This window comes from Lampetra fluviatilis, chromosome 54, assembly GCF_964198595.1.
Source record: "Lampetra fluviatilis chromosome 54, kcLamFluv1.1, whole genome shotgun sequence".
In the NCBI taxonomy this organism is placed as follows: Eukaryota; Metazoa; Chordata; class Hyperoartia; order Petromyzontiformes; family Petromyzontidae; genus Lampetra; species Lampetra fluviatilis.
Genome location: NC_136328.1, coordinates 8,565,338 through 8,588,479, shown reverse-complemented (window position 1 = coordinate 8,588,479; position 23,142 = coordinate 8,565,338). Strand labels below are relative to the sequence as shown.

Genomic DNA, 23,142 nt, shown 5'->3' with positions numbered 1-23,142 from the left:
TCACCCACCATCCGCGGCGTGGTGACGTCACCTTCCCCGGCTTTTGAAACTGCGACGCGCAGACGTCACTCACGCATGGAGATATCGGCGTAGTGACGTCACCGCGCTTGGATATATCGGCGTAATGACGTCACCGCGTCTGCGTAAGTTGGCGTAATGACGTCACCGCGTCTGCGTAAGTTGGCGTAATGACGTCACCGCGCCTGCGTAAGTTGGCGTAATGACGTCACCGCGCTAGGCGATATCGGTGTCGTGATGTCACGGCGCAGATTTCCCACAGCGATGGCCGAGCAGGAGGTGGTGGAGGCGCGGTGAGGGGTTTGCGCGTGAATGTTTAAATCTTTTAACTTTGTCGCTTCAAGGGCTCGTCGCGCCTTTTAAATTCACCTCAACGCCGGCTCCTTTCCTTAAAACCATGGGCGCCCGTGTGTTATCGTCCGCGGTTTGAAGTTTCTGTTTTCTTTGTGCGGTTTTCTTGGGGGTAGTGGTGGTGGTGTTGGTGGTATAAAAGTTGTGTCGTGTGCGTTGTTTAACGCAGAGGGGGGTCGCTGTGGGTGCTGTTGATGGCGGGCCGATGCCTGTTGCACAACACGGCGGTGTGCTGCGTGGCGGCGGCGGTGAATCTGGAACCGGTCCTGGGCCTCTCCTAGATCGATGAAGCGCGGCGCGTTACCGGGTGCGGTGCTTTGTACATTCGGTAGCAACATTGGGGGGGGGGGGGGGGGAGAGACAAAGGCGGCCGGGCGTGGTGCGGCTCATTCACCTCGTGCGTCTGCCCCTGCCGGGACTGCTTAGCAGGCGCGTTACTCGCTAAGAGCACTTGGCCCCCAGCAGTCTGTTAAAGCCTCACACGGGGGGACCTTTGTGATGGTGAATAGTACACTGGGATTGCAATCCCACAGGTGCCGTGTGCTGTGCGTGTGTGTTTGTATGTGTTGTGTATATATATGTATCTGTCGTGTATGTATGTATGTGTTGTGTATGTGTCGTGTCTGTATGTGTGTGTATGTGTCGTATGTGTATGTCGTGTCTGTATGTGTCTGTATGTGTGTGTCGTGTCTGTATGTGTGTGTATGTGTCGTGTGTGTATGTGTGCGTCGTGTGTGTATGTGTGCGTCGTGTCTGTATGTGTCTATGTGTGTGTTGTGTCTGTATGTGTGTGTCGTGTCTGTATGTGTCTGTATGTGTGTGTCGTGTGTGTATGTGTGTGTCGTGTCTGTATGTGTGTGTATGTGTCGTGTGTGTGTGTGCGTCGTGTCTGTATGTGTCTATGTGTGTGTTGTGTCTGTATGTGTGTGTCGTGTCTGTATGTGTGTGTGTATATGTCGTATCTGAATGTGTTGTGTATGTGTCGACTCCGCTTCAAATGAGTAAACATCGCCACTGGGGAGACAAAGGCGGCCGGGCGTGGTGTTGGCCACCCACTCCCAGAGATGGCCTTCATAGGTGCTCGCTAACAGCACTTGCCCCTATAGTCTGTTAAGGCTATACGGGGGATCTTTGTCTTTGTGTGTATGTCGTGTGTGATGCCGACATCCCGGTAATGTAGCAGTTAGCGCGCTGCGCTACAAACCCCGCGCCCCGTCCCACACCTAGGTCGACTCAGCCTCAAATGAGTACCTGGTGCGGTGGTGTGTAAACATCGCCACTGGGGGAGACAAAGGCGGACGGGCGTGGTTGCTGGCCAACCCCCACCCCCTCGTGTGCCGTGGCGGCCTTCAGAGGTGTTCGCTCACAGCACTTGGCCCAGCAGTCTGTGCGGGCTATACGGGGGATCTTTGTGTGGTTCGATATCCCGGCACGGCAGTCGATGGAACGAATGCGGGAGCTGCCTCCTCGCACAGGGATCGAACCGGGTCTCTTGTTGCTGTGAGGCACAGGGGGGTTCGACTGTTCGCGCCTCTGGTTGTGTTTTGGATGCGGCGATTGTGTTGTAAACGCTTTATTAGATTATAATTACGGTAAGCGTGCGGCTGCTATTATGCAAATTCGCTGTCTCGACCACGCATTCATGAGATTCGTTTTACTTTTGAAAGAGTTTTTTTTTAATGAACGAGCGGATTGCAGTGTTGTTACATCAGCTCTGTGGTTGAGACCACTTGTATGGGAACTTTTTACTTTAGCGTGCAAGGCAAACGACCTGGCTGCCACAAATGATAGTTCAACGAAGTGGCTTATCATAATGTGGAAATCTATAGCACCAAATACTCGAAACGCGTGATGTTGATTCTAAATGTGGAGGGGAAACCGGACGATCCGAATAAAAAAAAAATCCACGCGACCAGGGGGGGGGGGGCGGGGGTGGACACCGCTAACTCCAAATATACAGCAGCAGCCGTCGTCAGGGTCGGAATCTAACCCACGACCACCTGTATACCAGGCGAAGGAGTTAACACCTCGCCACCGCTGCGCTGCTCAAAAAGTGTTTGTCTTGTGGCGGAGACTGGAACCCACCATGGCAATGCCGATTTTCCCCTCATTGACTCACGACCGTAAAGTTCGTGAACTCTGCCCTGTTTCCGATGTGATCGAACGCACTTCAACCTTTTAATGCATTAGGCTCTTGCGGTTATCTTCGGACAAGACAAACAGTCCAAAATGTTGGTGAATTTTCTCTTTTATCTGCTCGACCTGGGGTCGGCAAACAAAATAACAAGAAGAGGAAAAACATTTTCTCCAATTAGGTTCAAACCCCCCCCCCCTCGATATTTCACGAGCGGCGATGCGTGTGAATATTACGTCACGAAGCAAGTCCTTGAAAGAGCCTCATAGGCGGCTCCAGATCCACAGGTTGCCCGACCCCACTGTGTTAGACGATTGGCCTATAACAAGCTAATACACTGACACCGCCCACCCAACCAGTAAACCCACCGTGTATAACAGGGGTGGGGAACCTTTTTTCTGCAAATGGCCATTTGGATATTTATAACATCATTCGCGGGCCATACAAAATTATCAACTTAGAAATTAGACTGTTATATTTGGTCAAACATTTAATTAACTCACCCCTAATGTGATGGCTGGAACTGCTTCTCTTTGGTGAGGCGTGTGATGCTAGCTGGTATTGATGATGTTGCTACTCGCAACTGCTTTTCCAGGTTTGCTCCTAGATTTATTGAATTTCGAGTCCCGCCTGCGGTTGCCTTGGCAGGGCCACACCAAATGATTTCGGGGGCCTCATACGGCCTGCGGGCCGGACGTTCCCCACCCCTGGTGTATAATGATGTTCGTTTTCTCAGTGCGTGTTTGGTGGTTGCTGCTCGGTTGCACAGTACCGTACAACCATTGGGAGCTATCGATTTTACAGGGCCGTGACGAGATCATAAACCCACACATCTGGTGATGTTGCTGGGCTGGCATTGGTGTGGAAAGCACAATGAACACACACACAAACCTCAATGTGTGTGTGTACAGGATGTGCTTTGGGGGAAGGTCATTGGCCTAAGCGTCGCCGATTGTGGTTTTTGGGGAGGGGGTGGTGTTAGTTGAGCTACATGTGTATGGAACTGTGTGCTTTGGATTGTTACATTCCAATGAGTGTTTAAACTTCAAGAAGCCAGTGTATTCCAATTTCAAGTGACAATTGATTACATTTTTCACTTTAACGTTATTCATGTTTGTTGTGACTGTTTTAACTGGACGAATGGCAAACTAAAAGTGCATTGTTCTTAATTTCAGGTCAACAAACATAACGTGCTTGTGTCTTCTATGTGTTGACTTATAGGTCAGATCTGATTGTCTTTAATTAATTAGTTTGGGGGGAATTGCCATCAATACATTACTCATGTACTGTATGTTGTTCTTCTTTTGAACCGTATGTAGCCAACCGTGCTAACTCATGAGACTGGCTTCTGTTGATGCTACTACTGTAACATGCTATTATAGTAATCAGTTCAGGTTCAAGCGTATAGAATCATTCTTGCAGGGTTGAAATATTTCACAATGATTTGGCTGCTGTAATGAGCATTGAGGGTAGTGCTCATCTCCTGTTTACAGTCCTGAGCCCGTGGTGGAAATCCTTATGCCGTGGGAAAGTTTCTTAACGGGACAACCACAGTTGTGACTTCACAAAGTGCTATTTATTTTATTGACTAAAACTAATCTTTTTTATTTTACCAGGTAAGGTCCACTGAGCTATTTAACTTTTTTTTCAGAAGCGATATGCCCACAAATGATAGCTCAACGAAGTGGCTAATCACCGTAGCACTCATGGTGACCCCGGAGGGATGACGGGCTGATTCAACCCCCAACCAGGATTTGAACTCTCGCGACCTTTTCGATTGCGTGTTGCTTTCTCTACCGCTGAGCGACTACGTGGCCCAGCTGGTTTGATGCATCCCGACGAAATTGGTCGTAGGGGCATGGAAAATCCCGTTTAGGCAGTTGCCCAACTAGTTGTGGCAAATCATCACAGAGCAAAACAACAACATGAAAGTGATACTCTCAGAGAAATGGGCAATGTCGGACGTACGTAATGCACAACAATGTAATATTAACAAAATAAACAGGCATGTTTAAAGAAAAACTCCTTAATTTTTTTTTAAAAACAACGGTTTTATTAACAACTTCGTTTAACTCACGGTCGAGAAGTACGTCAATGATGCGGCGCCTGCTCCCACATCAACGCTTACTTGAATTAATTGATAACTTTATAAATTAATCTTCAATGTACAACTTTTGTTTGTGTGGAGTGAGGCTGCTCCTAACAAGTTCACACGGAGCAGGCGTGCCTGAGACACGTGGCGCCTGCTTTTTGGGCGAGGCGATTCGAGAGTTTAGGGACCGTGGCGTTTTTTACCTACACATATATATATAAATAAGGCGTCCATGCAAAATGTAAATTGCTTTAAAGTAGCGAATTAATTGATTAATCGATGCAGATTTTAATACAGGCATGCATGCTCGCCGGATCTGAGTATGTGTGCACAATGTGGAATTGATTGGACTACAGGAAGTAGACGAAATTTTTTGTACAAGATTTGACCACGACACAGGAATCAAGTTAAGTAAAACCGTTGAAAAAACAGGCATATTCCACGAGAAACAAGGATGAGGCAGTGAATGGTCCAATAGGAGATGTGCGCAGGCGAAGTGAACACGATGGAAGAAAGTCAGACCGTTGCTCTATTGGTAGAGACGGGTATGACCAATGTATGTCGGACAAACAAAACTGGGTTGGAACTCTGGTTATTAATGAATCATCTCTTCCAAAAGTAATGGAGTCAATAATTGAATCCAGTTGAATCTTCGCAACGATCGCACATGCACAAACATTTAAACAGCACACGACGCGTTCCCCGTAAGCCCCAATCAAGGACTGGCAGCAAGGCTCCTCAAGGCACTGGCCGTGGTTCATTGAAACATAGTTTCACAAACACACGAGGCTGGACTTCCTTGTTATTGGCTTTTATTTGACTTATTGATGATGCTAAAAAAGTAACATGAGAACCAATGATGGAGTTTAGCACTGACCAGCACCTAAAGTAACAAGGGGGACACTGACTTGTTTTCAGGTTTTTCCAGGAAAATTTTATCACGATAACCGTTCGGCGCTGCAGTGGCAAAATGTTATCTCCCTTGCCTAGTATGCAGGCGGTCATGGGTTCGATCCCGACCCTGACGAGGCATGTTCTCCCCGTGGTTGCATGTATTTTTCTCAGAGTCCTCCGATTTTTCCCTCCACATTTAGAATCAACGTCACACGGTGAAGAGAATTCGGCTGCTATAAAGTTCCACGCGATAAGCCACATTTGTGATAGCCAGGTCGCTTCTAAATAAGAGCTACATTGCAGCTCAGTGGGGCCTTACCAGGTAAAATAAAATAAAAATACGGTTGTAACACAGTGTTTTAAGCTGCGTGGCGATCATTGCCACGGTGTACGATGTTAATAGGTTCGAATGTGAGTGGTAGCTTGGCCGGCGACGTCACGGCGCCGAGTCTTTCTGCCCGCACCTTTCATGTGGAACATGTCCGGTGGAGTGACTCTCACGTGGAGGAGCAACTCCACCCACACGGTGGTCCGCAGATAACTGCGAGGTCGGTCGTTGTCGATGATTCCACGGTCACGCGAGTGCGGTGCCAAGTTTGATAACGCTTTATTTCCCAAGCACAGATAACGCGCTCGGTGGTCGCGAGTCGTGAAGTTCAACTTCCATCCGCGTTGCTTCGTATTGCCCCAGCTTGGCTCTGTGTTCACGCCTGGCATTTCAGTCGCGTTTTCGTGAGTACATCCCGCTGACGCGGTGGATCAAGCGCTTTGCTCGCAAATTCAAGATTTCAGCCGAGGGGTCATTTCAGCTCGTTGTCTTTCTGCCGCCTGATGAAAATTAGCGTAGCTTCGCGGTGAGTCAACAGTGGTCATCCTACAGATGCTGACCTTTACCATGGGAACATGTAGTTTCCACCTCCAGCTTTGGGGGAGCCGAGTAAGATGATTACTACCCAATTGCTCATGTGACTTTTGAGCGATTGGCTGTAATAAACAAATGAATATACTTTTTATGGGCAGTAAGGCAACACTGCGGATGACGAACAGAAGCAGCGTCATGCGCTGCTCTCGCTTGGAGACTTGCCACGCGTTCCACAGTTGTACAACTTTGCCGCAATAAACTTTAGCCTCTATCAGTGGCAGAGAAGTGAGAGGTGCCTGCTCCTGCGTGTGACGTTCCAGCAGGGTTGCTTTCTTATCGGATTAATCGAGTCATTGGTGTTGCGTCTGCCAATTGCTGTGTTTCCTACACTTTCTAAGATTTTTAACCAGCGTCTCGAAAGCAATGTATGATTAAGCGTCGCCGAGTTATTGTTTAATGTTGTTGCTTTCTCCATGCTGAGAAATCTCAATTTTGCGTTGCAGACTTTCAAACTGTTGGGAGTTGCTCACTGCCGAGAGTATTCAAACTAACGACGAGCATTTTAGACCTTTCACCTGACCGGCATGGTCAAGTATGGTCAAATAACACCCCCCTCCGTAACCCACACCACACGGAGAGGCACTCATCCAGCTGTGGATTGACATAGGCGTGTACATGGTGTGGTCAAACATGTTGTATGTGTGTTGTGCTTCTTTCGCACAATCGTCGCCAACCGTGTTGATTGGAGGTGCGGGGGAAGGACAAACTAAATACAAAACGCAGTTCTGAAAAAAATCGTTTTTAATCTAGATGATTTAAAAGTGAACGGCTCCCAGTGATTTTCTAACATCGAAATAAAGAGCGTTCCAGACGGCCGCAGATGCGCATCTGAAAGCACGTGATTTGGTGACCGTCTTTGTTCATTGATTAGCCAAAAGGCGCTACTGCTGCTGCGAGGATCACCGAAATTGGCGTGAAGATGGTTTACGTTCCTTGACGAGACCGCGTGGCGGTGTTGTGGTTCATTTGTGGCGAGCGATTTGTGTGTGCAATGAGTGCAGCCTTGTTGGCTTTGCTTGAAGAAGTCCTTTACAAAGAAGTTGTTTAGAAAGTCGCTTGTTTGTGGTATGCATTTGCATTGCTGCCTGCAATGTTGGTTTTATTAAACCGAGTGACGAATGGCAGTCGTCAGTCGGGGGCGGGCAGCATGGTCGAGTAACGCGATAACATTGCCCCTGCACGCCCCCCAAGCCCTGTCACAAGTTGTACGCTTTGCACCACAGTGGTCAACAAGGCCGGTCAGTGTCGCCAGTGCCGCTGGATTTACGTAATCAAACGGATTCCTGCTGCGCTTCGGGCGGCTCGGTTTTTTCAAGTTAAGGGGGACGGCAGCGTTGGAACACTTTTCTGCGTATTCACTTGAGCCTCTGATTTCATAACAGAATGTGGAGGAACGTTTTGAACGCGCCGGGATAATAAACATGCTCGTTCCGGAATGTACGACACCCAAAGTGATGGGCACTGACGTGAAGAGGTTATCTCCAATGCCATAGGGGGGGCGCGGGTGACGGGGCGGCTGACGCGGCGACCCAACCGAGCGGGGGGGGGGTAGCGCTGCGTTTGCCGCTTGTGGCAGTGGTTCGCGGGTTCGAATCTAGCAGGCCACCCTCGTTATTACCGTGGCTTTTTAATAACCGTACAAAGAGAGCACCGTCTTGACTCGGGAGTGGACGTTAAATGACCCCGTGACATCACTCGCGGGCCTCCTTGCCGTGGTGTATGGTTGCATCAGCTCATAGGACAACTTGTGTTCACCTTACCCATAAGCAAAATGTGCTGAGTCACTTGCCAGCGGGAGTCGGCAGTAGTTTTATTTTTAGACTTTTGTTCACTGGACTTGGTTCGCTTGTCTTCCAATGTACATAGAAAGTTGGCTTGCCACTGCATAAGGTTTCGTAGTAGGAAGGCTGCATGTTGTGTGTATATATAAACTCAACACATACGCCAATAAGACTGGCTGTTAAATAAAAAACTATAATATGTTAAGTTTCAGGCATTGACACTTTTTTTTGCACGTAAATGTCACTATTTTTTTTACTAGCTGGGATGGCCCGTTACCCGGACCCAAGGGATGAGGTTGTTCATGCGTGAATATGTATGCGATGGGTGTTGTTGACCTACGTGTAAAAGTATACCGAAATTATTTTATTGAATCTAATAATTTAAAAAATGAAACGACATGTTTAATCACTGCCTAAAGACCTGTTTATTATACAACATGTTTCGTATACACTCCATTCTCTTCTAAACAAAATGGGTCTTCAATCAATACGGTGGCATTTGATGCTGACGTAACTCTTGACAATGTCACGTGTCATTGTCCACGAGCAAAAACTGGCTGCGGCAAATACAATCCCAAATGATGAAGTGACTGTCCTTGCGCTTTGTTGATGGTGTGATTGCAAATGCAACTTGAACAGGGAACTGTCTACGTCGTGGTTGGAACGGAAAACTGGATTTGCTGCTGATCATTGTAATGCGAAGAATGTAGAGAGCCAGTCATAATCATCGCATCAATGCAATTTCTTGTCAATCGGCAGATTTGTGTATCCCTGTATAACTGCCGCCACTGCTGCCTGTCTTGGGGGTCATTTTTGTTGTTTAAAACAGCTGCTTGGCTGAATGGGCCTCACCAGATGATATAATAATTTTGAATCAAACGAGCATGCCTAGTTTGTATGTATGTTGAACGTCTTTCGCACTGCTCATCGGAGGATCGGGGTGGGGACAACAAACTAAACACAAAAAGCAGTTCTAAAGAAATTAGTTTTCATTTTTAATGATTTAAAAGTGCATAGCTCCAGCGGCTTCCTCATATTGGAAGGAAGAGCATTCCAAACGGCAGCAAAAGCGCATCCGAAAGCGCGCGATGGAGTGACCATCTTTGTTCGATGGCCAGCCAAAACCCCTGCTGTGAGGATGCTCGGAGTACATGTGATGGATTATGCTCCTTTACGAGATCAGCAGAGTGTCGTGGTTCATTTGTTGCAAGCAACATTGTTTATATTTTGCTGTGGGTCGCAGGTCTGGCTGGCTGTCGGGGTGGCTGCCCTCGTGGAGCCCAACCTCCAACGGGCTGCTCAAGGTGGCCGAGGAAAAGGTCCTCCAATGTAAGTGCGCACCCCGGCCCGGCTTGTGCCATGCGAGCGATTCCCACGGTGACCTTGACCGCCACCCCGTCGGATATTTTGACATCGTCCTATCCTCCCTGTGAGATGGAACAATCTCGTTTGCGCAGCTGCCCGTAAGACCGGAGATGGCTGATGTGGTGGGAGATTTCGACCAATGCTTAGCTTCATGGGGAAGAGCGGTGGTGCAGTGGGTAACACCGATTTGTTCTGTGCATCCCGCCACCTGAAATGTATTTCTAGGCATGGCTAATGCGAGTGGTGATTGGAACCTGAACTGGTCCTGTGCCACCCCTTTCCCCAACCCGGACTCGCTCGCGTGGTAAAGGATGGTCGAGCAATGGCCGTGACCAGCACAGCATGGGGAGGCTCTTTACATATCAGCAGGTCGCCAAAGGGCTGTTAAGTATTAAACTATGAAACATACCAACAAGTACTGAACAAATTACGTTTCGTTGGCTCTGCTGTCAGCCTGCCTCCCTGCAAAATACACACATAATGCAGGTTATGATTTTATTAAGTGCAGCTGTTTCCACAGTCAATGTGCAGTGTTATGGCACAGGGCAGAACAGCAACTTCTCAATAATTATTTGTTTGTGTTGTGTATTGCTGTATGTAGTTTTGCGTAAAACTTGGACCGACATCTCGCAGAGAGTGGCCTTGCCTATAAAGACCGGAGAGTTTACCTGAGTTGATTTAAGCAATTCTGACTGATAAGGATTTCGAAACCGATCTCGAGGTTGCTTGAATTAAACCAAACCTGCTGATAAGATAATACCTGTCAACCCCTTATCAGTGCCTACCTTATTACAGACCAATTGAGACCTTATTGGTCACACCGTACCTACAAAGTCCCATCACAAGGGAGAAACACAAACAAATAGACCAAAAAATAAAAAATGGCCCGTATTGAAACGGCTGTACACCGTATGGACCTGAAAACTCACTTTCCCTGTACAATAATACGGGTAAACCGTATCGGTTGACATGTATGTAAGATTCACTGCCAGAAGGTTTTGTGGCTGATGGGTTGTGCTTATATTTTTTTACGGAAAGATAAATATTGGAAATAGGTGATAATTATGTTTTCAACTTGTGATAAGTGATTCCCTATTTTACCCTTGTGATTTACTGCAACAACGAATGAAGGTGTGGAGGGTTTTGGTTGCGCAATCAGAAGGTGTTGAAGTCAGGCCCTCGTAGGGGTGGTAACTTGGTTGAATGTGAATTTTTATCATCACTAATTTGGCTCGTCGCACACACTGAATAAACGTAAGCGAGCGTGTTATTAAAGATGGGACTTGGGCAGATGCAGCGTGTGAGAAAATGTGGGAAAAAATAAAAATGAATAGGACTTAAGCAAATGTAGTGGTTTAAAAAAACAAGTATTAAGTGGGAAAAATGGATGAATATGAAGTGACTGCCTACCGTGCTCGCGTGAGCAGTAAGGTAGTGTATGTGTTCATTTGTAGTGGTGAATCCATGGTGGAAATCCACATTTCCATGGCAGAGGCCATGCTCCCATGATATAACCACTGTTAACTTTCCACACGGTGGCACTTGTTTAGGCAACTCGGAGAGATGGAATGTGATTCAAAGTTCACATTTGCTGCCAGCCAGTCGTTAAGTTGTGCTTATTAAGTCTATTTGTGCTTCGGGACCTGTTTTGTACTTGTGTGAGGCATGATATCAAGCCATAAATTACGGTGATGGGGTGCTGCACTGGCGAGTTGTTAACTCCCTCGCCTGGTATGAAGGAAGTTGTGGGTTCAATCCTGACCCTGATGATGCCTGCTGCTGTATATTTGGAGTTTGCATGTTCTTCCTGTGGTTGCATGGATTTTTCTCTGGGTCCTCCGGTTTTTCACTTCATTTAGAATCGACGTGCGTTTAGAGTATTTGGCTGCTTTAAATTTTCACGTGATGACAAGACACTTTTGTTGAGCTATTGTTTGTAGCCAGGTCACTTATGAAATAGAGCTATATAGAGCTATATTGCTCACTGGGCCTTACCTGTTAAAATACAAATTTAATTTAGTTTATGGAGTCGGGATCCTACCAGCATTTTAAAGTAACCTTACAAGTCCCTTGTTTTCCAGCAAGTAAACCCATTTCCCAGTAGCGTCGTTCGATAAGCAACCTCGCGCCGCGTGCTTCGTCTGGGCCCCCCCTCACCCACTCTCACTCCGCTCCCGTTGCCGGCGCAGGCTTAAAGAGCAAGTGGGTGGGCCGCTACGTGGACGTGCTGGACGAGGACCGCCTCTGGAGCATCACGGTGACCAATCCAGAGCTGGAGCAAAGCGGCATGGCCGACACTAGCACCCCGCTCGTGCTAGTGCACGGCTTTGGCGGCGGCGTCGGCCTCTGGGCCCTCAACCTGGACTCGATGGCCCGGCGTCGCCGCGTGCACGCATTTGACCTCCTGGGTCAGTAGTTGCACCCCCTTTGGCCCCCATAGCCGCCAGCCCCCTTGACCAACCAATCACTCCTCCTTCAGGTGTAGTTATTTTTTGTGATTTGCTTTGCACTCCTTTTTTTGTTGCAACTTCCTGATCCGGCCCCTGCTGGACAAAAAGAGCTTCATAGCTCATCGGATTTCTCCAGGATAAATTAAGATTCTGATTCTGAGTTCCCGCCTCGTCTGCTCAGTAGCGACGACACTGGGTCTGAATGATGCTGCATTTTATTCAAAGATGTAAAATCACCACAAGGATTGACGCAGGCTGGAACAAAGTAGATTTGACGATACACATGGGATGGCCACGGCATTGCAACTCTTTGAGTTAGGTGGTTATAAAAAAGCCAAAACAGCAACACATTCAGTTATTTGTGGGCTGGTGTTCTGGACAAGGCCAAGAGCTTTTGTACATTGCTGTACGTTTTCTGGCAACTCCCACGGCTTCATTCACCCACCGATCCCCTCCGGTTCACGTCTCCCTGCGCTGCGTTCCTCTCCATCACCCACGAGAGCCCCGTTTTAAGCAGTCGCCACTGCAGCTGATGTCCTCCAATTAGCATGGTTGGCTCCGTACGGCACCAAATAAGTTCACAAGAAGTGCTCAGTGCTGCGCTAATTGAGTGGTGGGTGCCACCCCCGAATTGTCCATTTCTTTCCAAAGCCCCACTATTTTCAGGAAGGCCAAATGTAGCCCATTTATAACGCGTAATGTTGTCCATGTTGCTTTGTCATATTACGGCAATAGAAGAGGTAAAACTTACCCCCCCCCTGCAACTATGGAAAATCACCGTACCATCCAGTGCCACAGCAGTTACTTTACGGCGCAGGAGTGAACCGGGGACCGCCTGGCGCGTGAAGTGTCTGTGCAGAGTGGATTTGCAGCTATAACTACAAGTCACCATTGTTTCACACACCACGCTCTTACATTGTGAACTTTAGGAAATGTGTGATCTGCAAATTTTTACTTCCCATTTAATTTTTATTTATTAATAGGCGGGCCCCACCCCTTGTATAGAAGGTGATGTGCAGGACGCAGTACACCCTGCCCCTGCCTAATAACAATGGCTCTCAATCTTCACCCACGTGGCGCCCTGGTCCTGTAGCTCCTGGTGGAGCCGTGAACCATGGAGCACCTCACCAGGGCTACAGACCCCGGCCGTATATCACCAAGTGCCAGATACTGGACAAACATGTGACTGTTGTGGCAGGACACAAGAAGAATAAGATGGTGCCCTCTCCAGACTTGCGATTTTTAACCGCGAATTAGCACGTGAATCCCCACGGGCCAACGCCTGGAACGTTCCAGTCCCCCTGATCGAATTATCAGTCGAGCTGCGTACTTTACTTCCAATTGTAACTTTGCGGATATTTCAAACTTTGTAGACTTGTGCTCGCTTGTGATCTAGGCACTGTTGTCAAAACGTCTTGTTAAGTAACACGCCTTTGTGTTGTCCCCACTTTGTTATCTTTGACTATTCATAGTCCCAACCTTGCTCAGCGTGTGTATATGCGGCAGCGGCACTCATCCCTATTTCTGGCTGCGAGCCATTTGCGTAATCCGCATTGCTATGGAGAGAGAAAGGGGGCCCTTTTGGGAAACAAACACCCATTGTTCTTTTTCGTATACTGGCCACCAGCGTGGAAATGTAGCATTTCTGCTGGATTATGGGGCATCAATGATTGACAGTGACTTGCTAGATTGTCAAATTCTTATTATTTAGACTGCAGGAGGAATCTGATGAGTTACAAAGCTCTTTTCACAGATGTCCAGTGGGGGCGGATAAGAACGTTGCAACAACAAACAATACAAAAACACAATAGGAGTACAAAGTATAGGAAACGTAAATAAACCACTAAAAAATGTATATAATAATAAAACTAAACCATCCCCATACTACCAGGCAAAGCCCACTTTGGTGCTTTTTTGTTTTTCCAAAGTAACCTGCTCGGCACCGCCGCTCACCTCGCTCACCTCTGCCGTGCCGTCCGGTCTCCCACCCCCCCCACCCCGTCAGGCTTTGGTCGCAGCTCGCGCCCGACGTTTCCCATGGACGCAGCGGGCGCCGAGACGCTGTTCATCGACGCAATGGAGCGCTGGCGAGAGGAGATGGGGCTTCGGAGCTTCCAGCTGCTCGGGCACAGCCTGGGCGCGTACCTGTCGGCGGCGTACGCCCTGCAACACCCGCAGCGGTGAGACGGGGAGATGAGGTGACCCCGTGGAGAGGCGCGGGGAGTCGGTAGTCCAGTAGCACTGAGTCTGAAACGAATTTTAGGCTGCTTTTTGTGTTTATTTTGTCTTATCCCCGCACCTCCGATTACCACGGTTGGCTACGTATGGTACGAAAGAAGTTCAACGTAGTGTGTTGTACGGAGGCACACACTGGATTTGGAGGCAACACGTTTATTAACTCCCCAACAGGGTAACTTAACTAAACGTACACTGGTTCAACTGCTAAGTGATCGCTACACAGTTAACTATGTGAGTAACGGGTTAACTGCACGAACGGGTCAGTCAGCCTACACGCTGTCTGACCCACGATGCCGAGCAAAGACCGAAGATGACGAGACGCAGCACCAAGGGTTGATTCCAGAGACTAGCCCCGATCCCTGTCGGGGCTTCCCTTTTATCCCCCCGGCCTCGCCCCGCCTTGGGCCACGCCCCCTTCTGGATCATGCCAGAAGCTCTCGGCTCCTCGTCACATGTCCTTCGAGCCCCCTATGGCCCGCTTGCACATCAACCCGACATGCGTTTCCACTCCTGCGACAGTAGGTGGCGCTAAGCGCCATAGTGACACCGTATAAGTCACTACACGTATAAGCCTAACCAAACCGCCAGTCCCTAGCATGAGCGCCAACCCTAATCCCACAAGCCAACCGGGACACTATAGCCTACCTCCAACTCCAACCACGCGAGCCAACCAGTGGTAGAAATTCCCCATGCCTTAGATAGGGATCAAGATCATCGCTGTTGACTTCCCACAAAATGGTACATATTTTATAAACCCGGAGAGATGATGATGATGTGCTGAGTTGACCTGCAACTTGTAACAATCCGATTGTTGGTCAAACCATCTACCCCCACCCTCCCACCCACCCATGCTACGAAGGCCACAATACAGATCACATGTCCATGCCTCTAGTGAATGTGGTGTCATAAAGCCATCTGTTTTACTTTGTGTATTCGTGAGATAAGAATGCATTGTTTCACATTTTGTATCAGTGTTTTTGTGTTTGGCATTCGTTTCACGTGTATTAGTGTGGGTGTTTTTTGCCGGAATGTGGTGTTGATGTTCCACGTGCACAATCATATATTCACCTGCTGCACAGTACCCATGCCACAGCCTACGCATCCCAACCCCCCCGCTCTGCCGGCTGACAACCGCCGTACTCCAGCTTGTATGGCTTCGTGTAGTCACACGGCGTGTGGCAGAAGTGCACCGATTGGGTCAAAGGTCATTGTTTGGATCATCAGGCAATGGCTGCGGCCACGGTGGCGAGATGTTGACTACCTCGCCTGTTGTACACAAGGTCGTGGGTTCGATCCCATCACTGGCACCTGTTTATTTGGAGTTTGCATGTTCTTCTTGTAGTTGTGTAGATTTTTCACCGGTTTCTCAGGCTTTTCCCTCCACATTTAAGAAACATGCGTTTAAAAGTGTTTGGCTGCTATAAATTTCCACGTGATAAGCCACTAAGTTAAATTGTCGTTTGTGGCCAGGTTGCTTCTGAAAAAGAGCTACATAGCTCACCTGGTGAAATATTTTTTTTTAAATGTTTAAAGCTGTTACCTGTGTGTGCGCGTGCATCGCAGGGTGAAGCAGCTGATCCTGGTGGACCCGTGGGGCTTCCCCGAGCGGCCCCTTAACCCGGACCAGGAGCGGCCCGTGCCCATGTGGGTCAAGGCCATCGGCTTTGTGCTGAGCCCCTTCAACCCGCTGGCCGGCCTACGCGCCGCCGGGCCATGGGGTCAGTCTCATTCGGCGGGTCCCGCGAGGTGGGGATGGGCAAAATAAACTAAATAATTTAGCTGTGACGGTCCCACCTGATGACGGAGACTTGTGTTGCCTCCAAAACGTCCTGATTTATAATTTTATTTCTATTATTATTATTTATTTTTACCTACGTGACTTTACCGAAAAAACCTAAGAGTGTATGAATCCTTGCAGTCACGAAAGCTTCAAATCTAGAAAAAAAATTAACTAAAACTATTTGTTTTTTATCTTAGGTAAGGCCCACTGAGCTATGTAGCTCTTTTTCAGAAGCGACCTGGCTGCCACAAATGATAGCTCAACGAAGTGACTTATCATCACATTGTCATTTATAGCAGCCAAATACTCTTAAACGCATGTTTATTCTAAACGTGGAGGACCCAGAGAAAAAATCCATGCGACCACGGGAAGAGAGACACAAATTCGAAATATACAACAGGTGTCAGGAATGGGGTCCAAACTCATGATCTCCTGTATACCAGGCAAGGTAAATTTTAATCTCTCACAAGCGATCCACTTATCCCAGGCGCCCCTTGACAGAGAGACCACGTTAGCGGCAGTTGTATGTCACCGCCCCGCTCGAGCGCGAAACCTTATGCTGAGCGTTCCCGTTGGGTTCCAGCAGGGCCCGGCATGGTGCAGCGCTTCCGGCCGGACTTCAAGCGCAAGTTTTCCAACCTCTTTGACGACGACACCATCTGCGAGTACATCTACCACTGCAACGCGCAGACGCCCAGGTACACACGGGCACGCAGTTCGCGCCCCGCGTCACCGCTACTGCCTGTCCCTCGCCGTACATTTCATCGTCGTCGTTATCATCGTCATCAGAATCATGATCTTTATATTTATATACACTGGAGAACTCTGATGAGCTATGAAGCTCTTTTTCACAGGTGTCCAGTGTAGGGGCACGGGGTGAGAAAGTTACAACAACAATCGATACAAAAGCAGGAGTGTAAAGTATAGGAAAGGTATGCAAATCACTATAAATAAAACGAAAACTAAAATATTTTTTGGTTCTTTCGGTAAAGTCACGTAGGTAGAAAAAATAAATAATAAATCACGACGTTTCGATTGCAACACAAGCAATCGTTGTCGAAACGTCGTGATTTATTTTATATTTTTCTGCCTACGTGATTTTACCGAAAGAACCAAAGAGTATGGATTCCTGCAGTCATGAAAACTTCAAATCAAGTTTGAAAACTAAAATATTTAATTTTACCAAGTAAAGCCCACTGAGCTATTAGCTTATTTTTCAGAAACGACCTGGCCACAAAGGATATCTCTACGAAGTGACTTCTCATGTCCAAATGTAAAGCACCCAACTGATCTAAATAATCATCAATCAGCCGTAGCCAATCCACTGCTGGATGAAGGCCTCCTCAAGCCGCCGCCGCCCCTCACAGTCCTGCGATGCAGCAATCCATCCGGCATCCGCACACAAACTGTATTCATCGTCGCTCCATCTCCTTCGTAGACGTACTATCAAGTGCTCTCCATTCCTCAACCGCCTCTCCGTTGTCACACTTGACCATCTTCCATTGATCTCTTCCCACAACAGATCCTGCTCAGGCAATACTTATTGTTTTCTAATACTTTGGATGATGTCATACATCTGCACGCTTTCTCTTAACACGTGTCGTTCCTCTTTCTGCCTGTCATTGTAATCCCACAAATGCGTCTCCATGCTTGTTTATGGTATGTACGAGTGTTCTTCAACTGGTGTCCGTGGACCACATGTTACTTGTGAAGCACCTCTGATTAGCACGGTTGGCTATTTACGGTGCGAAAGAATTTCAACATTCATACATAAGAAGCCTCTGGTAGTGGCCTGCCGAGGCCACTCGCATGTCGCTAAGAGCGCCGGGCACCGGCTGCAGCCATGGTAGTGAAATGTTTAATGATCTTGCCTGGTATACAGGAGGTCCTGAGTTTGATTCCAACCCTGACGCCTGTGTATTTAGAGTTTGCGTGTCTCTCTCCCTGTGGTCACGTGGAATTTTTTGCGGGTCCTCCAGTTTTTCTCTCCACATTTAGAAACATGCATTTAGTCTATTTGACTGCTCTAAATTTACACACGATAAGTCACTTTGTTGAGCTATTATTTGTGGCCAGGTCGCTTCTGATAAAGAGCTGCACAGCTCAGTGTGCCTCACCTGGTAAAATAAAAATAGTTTAGTTTTAGTCTATTTAACAGACTGACCAGAGGCTAGCTCTGGGTGCGTGATGAACTTGGGATGTGAAAGTGAGTCTTTTGGAATTAAGATTTAACTATCTTTGAATTCGGAGCAATGACCTTGCCTGTTGTTGGAAGTGTAACATTAGTGATGAAGACAGTCCATCAGTCTTGCTAAGAACATTTTAGTGGGGCAGTTGATGTCTCAGTTTGGTGTTGAGTGACACGTTCCCTTAAACATGACCCCTACACCTCGAATGAATGAGTGGCATTGCATGCCTGCATTCCACCGCTCGACTATATGTGGTAGGGGTGATGTTAAAGGCCACGAAAAGCTGTGTTGTAATTAGTCTACCGTTTAAGTAATTAATTTGAAATCGTCATTACAAAATCAAATTTGTGCTCGAGAGTAACATTTCACTTAGTTGTGTGTATGCATGTGTCTATGTGTATGTTAACGTGTAACATTAGTGATGAAGACGTTAACATGCACATAGCCTGGCACAAGCGCTGTGGTGACGTCACCACCACTTAGTGGAAAATGGCGGTTATTGATTATCTTTTTCAATGTGTGTTTTATGAACATGTGTGTGCTTACATATGTGTTTGTCGGTGCGTGTGTGTCTCTGTGTTTGCATACCTGCATATCTGTGCATGTGTTCTTGTGTGTATTTGTATGAACATGTGTGTATACGAGTGCGAGGAGTTGGTAACCCCTCCACCTTCAATTCATTAACACTGCACCATGAAAAAATATCCAACTCAGCTTGTGCCAGAGGCCCTGGGACAGGCGTCCATGACGTCTCCTGGCCAAACCCCATTTGGCGGAGCCACGAGATTGAATCCCTACCCTCGGGGTTCCTCCAGAAACAGCCACTGTGGGTGGCCACGTGGAATGTTCGAATGCTCACTGGGGAGGATAGGCTGCCACTCCTCTATCGAGAGCTGGACCGGTACCACCGGGATCTCTGTGGTATTCAGGAAGTCTGGTGGACAGGCTCTGGCTCCTGCCATCATGAGGGGAGGACAGTCTTCTACTCGGGACAGGAGACTGCCAAACAACAGGGAGTGGCTCTTCTGAACAAAATAATGAAGAGGGCATGGGAGCTTGGCGGTGAGGTGTGGGAAGCTGTAAGCCCCAGGCTACTTTGGGCTCACCTTACCATCAACCAGAGACGAGGAGTGGTGGTCGTGGTTACTTATGCCCCCACCGAAGACGAACATCCGTGGAGGGATGCAGGCAAGGCCGATGAGTCAGATGCCTTCTATGACCTCCTGTCACAGGTGCTGGCTAAAGTGGCCCTTCGGGATAGTCATCTTGTTGGGTAACTTTAACGCCCGAGTTGGTCATGATGCTCGCACCTGGTCTGGAGTGATTGGAAGACATGGGCCAGATCAGCTCAATAACAATGGTAGGAGGCTGCTAGCACCTGCCTGGGTATTTTGTACCATCAGACACTCCACCCCCACAATTCCCAATTGGTCATGGGGTAGTTGTGGAGAGAGTGGAGAGTTGCCCATACCTGGGCAGTGTGCTTATGACCGGCTCTGTTTTGGCAGCAGAGGTGTTACTCCGAATCAGTCGAGCGGCATTATCTTTTCATCGGCTGCGTAACGCTGTGTGGAAACTACCTGGTTTGTCGCTCCATACGAAGCTTTAGGTCTTCTCGGTCACGGTCATGCCCTCCCTTCTCTACGCTTGAGAAACGTGGACCCCCCTAATGGAACAACTTTGCCGGATAGAAACATTTAGGCTGGCCTGCCTACGATCCATCCTGGGTTTAACCAGGCTGGATTGTGTGAGGAGCTCACAAATCCTTGAAAGATCTGGGCTAAGTCCCATCGGTGAGCTTCTTTGACAGGCAAGGCTGTGTTAGCTGGGTCATGTAGCCTGCATGTCCAGCCACCGCATGTCTAAGCAGTTTTTGTTCGGCTGGATAGAGGGGGCTAAACAGGCATGTCACAGGCTAGAGAAGAGATGGAGTGATGTTGTATAAGAGAATGTGGAGCTGAGTGGACTTGCCGATGACTGGTACCAGCGGTGTCAAGATCAGCCTCTGTGGACAAGGCTCGTGAAGAAACGCTACTGGATAGTTGGAGGCAGTCGCCCTCCAGCAAGAACGGAGGGCGGAGGAGCGACCCTCAATAATGAGCGGAGCGCCCGGCGGCTAAAACTCAGCAAGTTGGCACAGTAGGAGGCACAGGTGGTGCATCGGCCAGTCATCTCAGTCAACCCATGGCACTTGGGTCTTCCCCGTGACCTGCCAGCAGACATTAAACACTTCACGTGGCTTTAACGTGCACATAGCCTGGCACAAGCGCCATGGTGATGTCACTGCCACTTAGTGGTAAATGGCGGTTGTTATTGTACGTATTTGTCTTTATGTACGTATTTTGACTTTTCGCACCGTACGTAGCCAACCGTGCTAATCGGAGGCATGGAGAAATGACAACAAACTAAACACTAAAAGCAGGTCTAAAGAAAGGAATTTTCAATCGAGATCTAAAAGTGCACAATATCAGAAGGAGCATTCCAGACGGCCGCAGATGCAATGACCGTCTTTGTCTGTTTATGTAACTTTGTCTCTGTGTATGCGCTTGTATCTGTATGTGTTCATGTGTGCAATAACGCGTGCTCCTGCACCTGCACGCACGTGTGCGTACGCATGGTACGACCCGCAGTGGTGAGACGGCCTTCAAGGCCATGACGATCCCGTACGGCTGGGCCAAGCGGCCCATGCTGCACCGCATCGGCGACCTGGACCCGGCCATCCCCATCGCCATCATCTACGGCGCCCGCTCGTGGATCGACAGCAGCTCGGGTGGCAAGGTGGTGGAGGCGCGGCCCGGCTCACGCACGCGCCTCGTGGTGAGCACCGCTCCCCCCACCCCACCCCATTTCATTCTGTGCCCATCACCCCCAAACTCAATAATGATAATGTTAAACTTGGAACAACGCACAGAGAGACCGAGTGAGAGAGAATGAATGAATGATTTGGAGACATTGGAAACCACAAGCTCTGTGGTCCTATGTTGGGACTGTTGGCCAACTCCATTAATTAATTATTTTTTATGCATGTGGAAGCAGACCTGAGTCACCGGAGAAAACGCGCACACGCACGTTAGGGGGATGCAGGGTAACACGAATCCGCGTACAGATATATATTAATCCACTTGCTCTGTTGCCAGGAGATGGTGACCTCGCGACACCTTCCAGTTTTTTTAATCCCCCCCCCCCTGGCTGCCTCTGTCCGACCGAACACCATGCATAACAACCACAGCACGTGTGCGGTGGAGTTAGTTGCATGGCGGTTGGTTACGGTGGAGAGCGTAGACGTGCGGTCGTGGGTGGTCGGGTACGACAGCAGCCTACAACATGCGCAGTGGTTCCTCATGGCAGCCCGCTCTGTCCTCGAACCTGCTTAGCTTCTGCGATTTTAGGTTTGTTTTGTTTAACCAGCTTGTGTGAACTCAAAGCGATCAAGATGAGTCTCATTTGTCAGTGGCCTGGGTAGGGTCAGTTTTTGATGAGACACGATGTATTCCCAGTGATTCGGTCACAGGGGCTACAAAAGTCGTTTTACACGACTTTAGTCCACCGTTAACTTTGGCTCCCCCCCCAATCCTGCTTGCACCCCTGCGCGTGCGTTCACCGACTGCCTCCGTCTCGCCCCAGCAAATACGCGGAGCTGGGCACCACGTGTACGCGGACCAGCCGGAGGACTTCAACAAGATGGTGGAGCAGATTTGCGACAGCATCGACTAAATGCGGCGCAAGTCCAGGGGGTGGGGGTGGCCCAGGGCAATCGAGGCCAACAACACCGGGACAACAACACCGGGACAACACAAATGCTGAAGTAAAGGGGGACAGGTGGGGTGGGGGTAGTGGGAGGGAGGTGGGGCATTGGGGGCGAGGGACAGGTGGGGTGGGGGTAGTGGAAGGGGGGTGGGGCATTGGGGGCGGGGGTGGACAGAGGGGAGGCCTGACTGCTCTCCAGTGGCATCTCGTGGCTTCAGTTCAATCCACGTGCATTTGGCCTGAGTGATGATTGCAATGCAATGGCAACATGTGGTAAATGCACCGGATGCCGGGCACCCACCGCTTCTGGCCGCGAGATCTTACCGCGTGGGCTTACCGCGTGAGCTTACCACGTGAGCTCACCGCGAGATCTTACCACGAGATCTTACCGCGTGCGCTTACCACCTGAGCTTACCGTGTGAGCTTACCGTGTGCGCGGTATGTCTGGTGGACAAAGCTCCGGTGGGCGTGAGGCCACCATCGTCGCGTTCCACTCGTCCGGTGAGTCCACCCAGAGTCACTCGGGAGTCCGCGAGCCCGTCAATGGGTCGCGCGCCATGGGTTCGGTCGGTTGGATGCCTGCATTTGCCAGCACAGGGTTTGAAAGGAACCTCTCGTTACTACACCAGCCGTTAAACCAGCGACCATCGCTGTGTCAATCACCTCGTCATTGCTGCTGCTGCGGGGACAGCGGCGGTTGACGGGGGGAGGGAGTTCCTCTAAGAGAGCCGTTCTCGCGCTCAAGTTAAGCTGCCAAATTTCACCGGCGGGTAAATTTTTTACTCTGCCTTTCCAGATGAGGGCGCATTCAACCGCTCCTTTTTCATGGAGGGGGAAAAATGTTGTGTATTTTTGTAATTCCCATATTGTGCTTTGCCAGTTTAAGTTGACGATGGAGAGGTGCTTAAACGTTGCTTCCAACTCAGCTTTTGCCATCCACACTCTGCCACGTTTAATAGCTACAGGCTGCTCGGACACAGGCGATCATTGAAAAGTCAGGGTAGGCATTTGGAGAGAGCGTTTTAATAATGGCTACTTGTAAAACACACATACACATGTTTAACTGAAAGGTAGCTTGGGATTTTAAATTCTTAGCAAGCGAATAAATAATTCTGGTGTATTAATTTGACATGCTGTAAATGCAATCTGAGCAACATGCAGAGAGCACAACACCCCAGAGT

At 48.8% G+C, this 23,142-nt stretch overlaps 1 protein-coding gene across 2 annotated transcripts; it reads left to right on the top strand.

The window, feature by feature from the left end:
• Positions 1–255: 255 nt before the first annotated feature.
• ABHD4 (abhydrolase domain containing 4, N-acyl phospholipase B) lies at positions 256–22,055 on the top strand. Of its 2 annotated transcripts, none has more exons than XM_078879430.1 (8): positions 256–311; positions 9,436–9,521; positions 11,747–11,965; positions 14,013–14,187; positions 15,809–15,963; positions 16,612–16,723; positions 20,845–21,031; positions 21,839–22,055. In XM_078879430.1, exons 1-8 carry the CDS (start codon positions 256–258, stop codon positions 21,926–21,928), a joined length of 1,080 nt encoding a protein of 359 aa, XP_078735556.1. In that variant the 3' UTR covers positions 21,929–22,055. The 2 variants fall into 2 exon arrangements, with proteins under 2 accessions (XP_078735556.1, XP_078735555.1); XM_078879429.1 differs by having other exon boundaries at positions 16,609–16,723.
• Positions 22,056–23,142: the final 1,087 nt, after the last annotated feature.

Bases quoted from the DNA above. Each gene is read 5' to 3' on its own strand.
- ABHD4 (XM_078879429.1), top strand. From the start codon at position 256: ATGTCACGGCGCAGATTTCCCACAGCGATGGCCGAGCAGGAGGTGGTG. The intron at 11,966-14,012 runs GTCAGTAGTTGC...CCACCCCGTCAG, and splicing joins GCACGCATTTGACCTCCTGG to GCTTTGGTCGCAGCTCGCGC. The intron at 14,188-15,808 runs GTGAGACGGGGA...CGTGCATCGCAG, and splicing joins GCCCTGCAACACCCGCAGCG to GGTGAAGCAGCTGATCCTGG.